Source organism: Oryzias melastigma, linkage group LG14 (assembly GCF_002922805.2).
Source record: "Oryzias melastigma strain HK-1 linkage group LG14, ASM292280v2, whole genome shotgun sequence".
Classification (NCBI taxonomy): domain Eukaryota; kingdom Metazoa; phylum Chordata; class Actinopteri; order Beloniformes; family Adrianichthyidae; genus Oryzias; species Oryzias melastigma.
In genome coordinates, this window is record NC_050525.1 from 14,752,419 (window position 1) to 14,760,603 (window position 8,185).

An 8,185-nucleotide genomic window follows, 5' to 3' on the forward strand; every position below is an offset into this window, starting at 1 on the left:
AAAAAAAAATCTGTTTCGATTCAAATTTGTTGTAACTTGGTGACTTCAAAAGGTTTTTGTCTTAGAAACTAAATTTAAAAACAGTGTCAGGATTGACACTTTACCTTATATCAACTGGAGCTCAACCTTAGACAAAAAATAAATAAATAAATGCTTCAAAAGTGCAAATTTTAGGCACAATATCATAGATAAATTAACAATTTGGACAAATAAAATGCTAAATTAACCAGTGATGTTTTGCTGGAACCCTTCAGAACCCAAGAACAGGTTTCTTCTGGGCTTTTTAAGTTAATTTGACCCTTTTTTTTTTAATAGCAGCACATTAAAAAAAACTGGGTAAATTTGATCTTGTGTGTTATTTTCGTTGTGACTTTTTTTTTATTAAACTGTCATGAGGCTGAATTTGAGATTTTCTGACATTTTGATGTTAAATTGATTCAGCAAAGAAAGCAAGAAGCTTTAACAGGGTTACTACACGTTTCTTCATGTTAAATTTAAGACGTTTTAAGCCCACGCATGTCAAAAATGTAAAATTTCTCAGTCTATTTTCCATTTTATTAATTTACTCAGAATTAATGATCAAAACTAGCTTCTTATCTGGTTTGTGCTGTAATGATTTTACGCTCATCTTTTTTCAAACAGGGATTGGGAATTCAGCGCATTAGTGCATGATGTAAATTATTGTGGTCAAAAAATATCAAGCAGAACAATTTCTAAGCCCAAGATATCAAACTTTGACTTTTTTTCACGGCATTTTAAGGTATTATTTAAATATGTCCAAAACATTTCAACCTTTTTACTGATAAATATTGGAAAGCTGTTTTTTTTCGCACCTTATAGGTTATACATTCACAACTTGTGTAAAAATGTGCGAGAACTAAAAGCTTTTTATCAAATTCTATTCCTCAGAATTGAAAATGCCTCCTGGAGGGGTCGAAACATCTTCAAATTACAAAAACAAATTTTTAATAACATTTTCTAAATATCTCACACACAGAAACCCAGAATGTTGGAACTTTTCTGATCTTTATTTTAAATTTAAACTCTTTTTTCCTGTTATTTTTATAGTCCCATTTCTGCTCCATTTGTTCCCTTCGTAAACAAAGCGACTTCTTCAGTTTAATCAAACTTAGCTTTATTAAACTTTAAAGGAATATACAACATAAAAAACAAAGCTTTTGTCACAACTTTCTGCAGCAGCGTCTTAAATCCTCTCAACGACAGTAAGAACAATTTTCAAACCAGAATTGAACGTTTTGGGAAAACTAGAGAATTCAAAAATATCTAAAGATTGCAACTGGCAAAAATATACACACATTTCTAATTTTTAAATAAAGTTATGTCATTTTAAAGCAAAAAAAGGGGGGAAAAAAGTTTCAAATTTTTACAAGGAACAGTCTTAAAGAGACAGGAGACTTCAGCAATTCTGTTTAAAGTCACATGAGTGGAGCGCCACACATGTTGAAGGAAAAAAAATAGTCACATGTATAAATAATAAAATATTTAACATCTGAATAAACAGAAAATGTCAACTTCAGTCTTTTATTCTGAAATAAATGTAGTTTTAATGACCTTATTGAAGAACCTCCTGTAATTAACACCTTGACATTTAGACTAGAGCTGTGGGTCCTGCAGAGCTAAATGCAAGTGTTAACTAAAACCCTTTTTTGTGTGTTAGGGCTTCTTGTCGTCTCCATTTTCAAGTAATGTGCAGTCTCTCTCCTGGGTTGCAGCCTTAAAGATGTTGTCTCTGTAGAACTTGAGCTCCTTAATGCTCTCCTGGATGTCGTCTAAAGCTCTGCAGGGAAAAAAAATTAAAACAGTTTCACTTCAAGATGGCACGAAGACGAGAGTTTGTAGAAAAATTGAAGATTGGAATCTGCTTGTGGTGGATTTATATTTGACTTATTATTGAACAGGTTGTCTACAGACTGACAGAAGTTCAATTTAAGGATTTCTAAGACTTTTATAGGAACAATTAAATCTAATTTAAGACCAGATGAACAAAATTATTTCTCCAATAATTTGTATATTGTCGTTTAGCTGAGGTTAAATGATTTATGACCAGTTTATGACCTTATGACAGCACATCCTGGAAAGGTTTTTTTAGTGACAGGAAGTCACATCATATTGACAAGAAAACATATAAGACAATTGACAAGAATTTAAGATAATTCAGTTTTTTAAGGTCTTAAAAATGAAGACTTTCCAATGTTTTCTAAGGATCTACAGCCACCCTGTTGTAAAATATACATTTCAGCAAATTAACTAAAGGACTTTTAAAGACAACTGGGTGCAAACTAAGAGGGAAGTCAAAACTTAATGCACTAAAGCTCTTCTTAATGTAAATGTAAAGAACAGATGAGTTAAAGACTTGAATGGAATAGACCTTTTTCAGGCCATGGACCGGTTTAAATTTGACTACATTTCAAGGACATTATTAAGTTAGCATTTTTAAGCTTCTGGTTTCTGAAAATCTATTTTCAGAATAAAAAGTCTCCATAATTCAGTGTGTCGAGGAAGACTCTCAGTTTTGTCTGTAAACAGCGACTTTATTGTTCTTTGAAGTCGAAGGCTCTTCTTCGATTTCCTCACTGACTCTTTACTCCTCGAAGAACATGTGTTTTATTGTTTGGGTTTTGTTAGCATTTTAGCTTTGGACTATTAGCTTAGCATTCTGGGTAGCTGCTTTCAGTCATGTGACCACGACAAATGTTGTGAACAGAATTTGTCAGTTTTCCAAAATAAAACTTATTTCAGGATCAGAAATCTAATCTAAATTAGCGCATGTATTTTATTTTCTTGTCTGCGGCCCGGTACCGAGTGACCCACAGACCGGTACTGGGGGTTGGGGACCACTGGAATAGACAGGGAAACCTAATTACTTTAACTTTATTTAGTGGAAAAAATGCAGTTCCACATGCTGGTCACTTGGGGCAGTATTGGCTGATCTAGAGGAAAATGCTACCTATAGAACATATTGTTTTTAATCCTTCAGTTTGTAATATTCTTTGATTTAAAAGTAGCCGTTGTACACAATATATTGAATTTCATTTGAATTTCTGCTCTTATTTCAGCCGTCTTGAATCTCCTACAGTTCCATTCTGTGTAGTTTAAGCATGTGAACGTGTACAGGTGAGAGTGACGTCTGGAGGTCAGAATATTTCATTCTTCACTTTTAATCTCTCACTCTCAAGAGAATCAAGAGTTTGTTGGTTTGGTCAACAGTGGAGTACAAGTGAGCTATTATTATCATTGTTATGGGGATCCGAATCTTAGAGAAAAGAAAAATACTCCAAGAACATGTTAATAACAGAATCTTCATCAGAATGGGTCTGTAAGGAAACCTTTGTTTGTCCACTACAAAGACATCATTTACAGGTTGAAATATTAAAGAGAGTTGTGAGTCTGAGAGATCAGATCTGTGGGGTCAGCATGAGGTCAGACAGACGGAAATCCTCCTGAATTGAAACAACTCCTACAGTCTCATGTTCAAGTGACAGAGGAGATGAAGAAGACGAACGCATGACTGGATCTGGAAGACTGACAGGAAGAAGAACAGAGAATGTCACGGTTTCTAACAGCTCGTCTTTATGAGGAGATGATTGAGGAGAATGAAAACAACAGTTCAGGAAAAAGTTACAGAAAGACTCAGTAAGAGATGAGCGTGGATGTCTTACGGTCAGAGTTAACCACAAACTTCTCCTCTGTGCAGCAGATTATTTTGGTTTTGAAAGTGAGGTCATCTATGTGCCAACTAAAAGTCGTCTTAAAATAGATAATATAAGCAGATGACATTTCTGAGGGAAGCAGAAGATGAAAGTTCAAAGTACAGAACTGAATCCAGCAGAAACTCCTCGACTAAAATCAGAGCAGGTGTGATTGAAATGCTGAAGTTCATCTTTGATAACTTAAAAAGAAAAAGATTATTTATAGTCAGTAATTCTGCAGCTGTCATGAATATTGAAATGAGGAGTTTCTATCACCTGCAGTCTCGACTATACATGAGAACTGGACTGAGTGACCCCTCCCCTTTCACGTTCCAAACAGGAAGTACCTGCTGGCTCCAAGTAGCTGAAACCCCATAGACGTCTATTGCGACATAAACGGTTATTACTCGGTCATTATGTTTACTAGAATATTTATTCTTGTTCTGCTACCTTTTTTTAACATGTTCTTGATAATCCTTGTTTTTTTTTCTTTTCTTTTTTTTTCTCCCTATGTTGTGTTACCATGACAACGGGACACACCAAGTATAAAATATTCCGCTTTTTGGGACAAAGCGACCTCAACCAAAAGAAAAATTACAGGAATAAAGTACTAAAAGTTGTTTGAATATTTAATTTCCTTGGAAGTGACCATGGTTCAAGTGGGATAAAGGCCGACAAAATGTGCATTTTCGGAAATGAATGCATGCAGTGGAAGTACGATCCTCCGACGGGAAGTATAATTAATATATATACTTCGCAAAGTATAATTAATTTATGTTAATAAATATTAATGCGTTCATTTTTTTTCATTAATTGCATGAGTTAACATTGACAGACCATATATATATATATGAAGTATTTTCAGCCTAAAATACTATGTTTACGTACTAGTAATTCAAATACTACACAGTAAGTACAACCCCACTTTATTTCTCTCTTTTTTTTACAATACATGAAAATAGATGAGTTTGTTTGTTCTCACTTACCTGTGGGAGGCTTTCTTATAAGGCACCAGTTTGTATTCTTCTGGAAACCACCGTCTAAAAATGTTTGCAGAGCAAAACGAATGAACATTAACTTCCTCTTAGACTCTGAGACTTTGTTAAAGGTTACACCGTTACAATTGATTATTTTGCTGAACTTTAACAGAGAGGACGTCTAATCCCAGCCTTTCAGGGTCGATGTGTCTGTTTTTGAACCGTCTCTTGCCTGAATCAGGGGAGTTACATCATTTTTCTGATGATGGAGAATATATAACAAAATAATTAAGCTTTAATCGCATTTCTGAGAATTATTCAAACTGCAGTGAATCAGGAGCAAAGGAAAAAAAAGGGGGACTTGTGACATCTGTGACAGACTGGCGACCTGTCCAGGGTGAACCCCGCCTTGGCCCATCAGCAGCCGGGATAGGCTCCAGCGCCCCCGCGACCCCGAAAGGGAAGAAGCGGACAAGAAGATGGATGGATGGATTTGTGACATACTTAATATGCAGGCCACACTTCTGTATTCTCATGTCTCCACTTGCAGAACAAACTATTACTGCTCTACAGAAACTATGTCCTAGAAAACCACAGTTTTTTTTTTTAATCTTGGTTAAAAACGGCACAATCATATATAAAAGACCACTGGGACTTTAAAATATCTCATGGCTTCATACATTCTGACTAATTTAGCTCAAATTCATTAATCTATGCAGCATGCTTCTGAGCATAAATAAAAAGGAAACGGCTCCAGAACGGGTTTTCAAAATAAGGAAGTTTCAACAGATCGCACAAACACTTGCCTGCAGAGCTCCTTGATGGTGCTCACATCAATTATTCTGTAGTGAAAGTGGTGCATTAACTGAGGCATGTACTTCTCCAGGAACTTCTTGTCTGCATGCACAGAGTTACCTGAAAAGCAGCATGCTGTGAGACGCCACTGCAAAGCTGAGCAGATTGTAAGTGTTAAAAAAAAAAATAAAAACTTAACTCACCAGCAATGGGACACTGTCCGGGTGGGGTGTGCTGCCGGATGAAGGACAGGAACTCGTATTCTGCTTGTTGAAGGGAGATTTTACTCTCTCGCACAGCCTGGGTCAGCCCTGACTGAGACAAACAACAGCACAAAATAAAACTTTCACGCATACAAAGATAGAAATGCAAAAACTCCTAAATTTCTCACTCTGATCATGTATTTAAAAAGCATTCTCTGTGGTCTTTTGATCATATTTATGAGTCATTTTTTTAAAACATAGTTTCTGCAGAGCAGCATTACATTACAAATTCAGCTTTTTTGTGGGCAGAACTATTGGCACAGAGTAAGCCCGCCCTCACATCCCCTCATCCGTCTGTTTACATGTTCTCCTGCTAGCTTACAGCCACAAAAACATAATTTTCATCAGAGTGGGTATTTCTGTTCAAACAAGAGTGGCTTACCTTCCCATGATGCTCTTTGCACCAATCTGACATCTCGTCCAGCAGTTGATCGGGTTGCTTAATGATCAGGTTGGGCCCCTTTCCAGAAAAAAATAATTTACTTTAAAGGAAAGCAGGCAGCCACCGCATCACTGCTTTTGCTCAGCATTACCTCAGCCAAAATGTTCAGGTCAGAGTCTGTGATGATGCACGCCATTTCAATGATTTGGTCCTTTTCAATATCAAGTCCAGTCATCTAAAAAAAAAAAAATTGTTTTCATTTAACAAATTTGAGGTCTAAACAAATGAAACACAAGGGGGCAGCAACGTGATGCCACAAACAAAAACTGATGTTTATCCAGGACAAAAATATAGCAATAAAAGAAAAAAAAATCATTGTAAAATACAAGTTTTTATGTTTAATGTTATTAATTTGAAAGCATTAAGGCCGAGTACCACTACTATCCTCCAATGATGAGTCCTCTCCAAACCTGACAGAATAGCTGACAACAGGAGTCTGTTTCGAGCCAGGAAGTCAGCTGCTCCTTTCTTTACAGCAAAAATGTCAAAGAAGATCTTTCTGGAATATTACACTTTTTTTCACTGAAACTCACTAGTCTATATGCAGTACCCCTTTTAAATATGCAGTAAGTCAAAGGAGGATGGATGCTCATCAAAATAAGCAAGCTGGAAAACAGAATTATACTTTGAAGCTGAATCTGATTTAAGTTTTAAAAACAAACATTTTAATAATAAACCTAAAAATGACAAAACGTTTTTACATTAGAAAGATTTCTCCTCTTCACTTAAGCTAAAAATATATAATAATAATGCTTTTTGTTGTGATTTTAAACTACCCAAACAAGTCACTGCATCTCTCTGTGGTTTAGCTTCAACCAAAACAAAGTTATACATTTTATAATTCACATTTTTTAAAAACAAAAATGTAACTTTAAAAAGTATTTCCTGTCCTAAAAGCAAAAACTTCACAACACTTGAAGCACAGAAGGAACCAGATGAGGTTTAGGTAAAGATCAACAACACTGCAGCTTTCTGAACCACAAATAAACAGGATGTTTATTTACATATAAAACACGTACCCAGCTGTTTTAGGTCAAACAAGGGTCAATTAAAATAAATATCTAATAAAATACCAAATAGATTGAAACCTACAACCAACACAAGTTTTTTATTTTTTTGGTAATACAATGACATATTATTTTTTTAAAATAAAAATTAGCATTACACCTAAGTTAGCTACATTCTTTAAAAAATTCCCAATTTGTTTAATTTGTTGTTTTTACAGATGTATTAAATACATATTTAATTTGGAATATCTATAGTTGGAACTTTAAGTTCTACAAAAATAATTTTAATTAGCTGAATATATTTTTAGACTAAAATGCTGAAGTTAGCTTCTCATGTAAAATCCCCATTTCCGCCCTAACGGGACGTTCCATCCTTTCATAACGGTACTTTTATACAGCAGCAGCATGCTTTTCAATGGGACTTGCCTCCAGGTCAACCCACACCATTCTTTGGGACATCTCCGAGGACGACATGACGACTCTGCCAGAAACAAAACTTAACCTGGAGACCAAACTCAAGTCCGCGTGCCGCGGACAAACTTCCTGTTTAAACTGGTTACGGAGGGGGACTCTGATGCGACGTGAATGCCCGCGTGCGAGCGGAGCAGTGGAAACCCTTCTAAAGCCTCCAGACCAAAGAAAAGCGAAGACAAAACGTGATGAACCGCGCCAACACGCCGTCATGCTGCATGTACACTTCCGGGTAGGTCTTTTTCGCTTGTTCAATGGCGGCTGGCGCTCACTGTTTCAGGCGCTTTACCGCCACCTGCTGGAAACAAACCGCATGTGTCCACTTGGTAAACATCTGTGGGCTTCAGAGAAAGTCATTTTACTTTCGAGGATAATAATTAAATTATACTTTATTATTAGTTCAAATACTCCAACGCTTTTTTAATTTTTATTTCATTTAGTGATGACAATTGAGTAAGAGTAAAGTGTATAGTGGGTTTGTAGAGGGTTTACCCCTTAATGCCAGAATGTATTTAAATTT

The 8,185-nt window shown here is 35.8% G+C and overlaps 1 protein-coding gene across 1 annotated transcript; it reads right to left on the reverse strand.

Moving 5' to 3' along the window:
- Positions 1–1,113: 1,113 nt before the first annotated feature.
- Positions 1,114–7,924, reverse strand: LOC112142811 (oligoribonuclease, mitochondrial). The gene is made up of 7 exons (XM_024266387.2): positions 7,621–7,924; positions 6,279–6,362; positions 6,128–6,205; positions 5,686–5,797; positions 5,494–5,602; positions 4,697–4,750; positions 1,114–1,798 (listed from the first exon to the last, which is right to left on the reverse strand). Exons 1-7 carry the CDS (start codon positions 7,876–7,878, stop codon positions 1,675–1,677), a joined length of 819 nt encoding a protein of 272 aa, XP_024122155.1. The 5' UTR covers positions 7,879–7,924; the 3' UTR covers positions 1,114–1,674.
- Between the last annotated feature and the right edge of the window lie 261 nt (positions 7,925–8,185).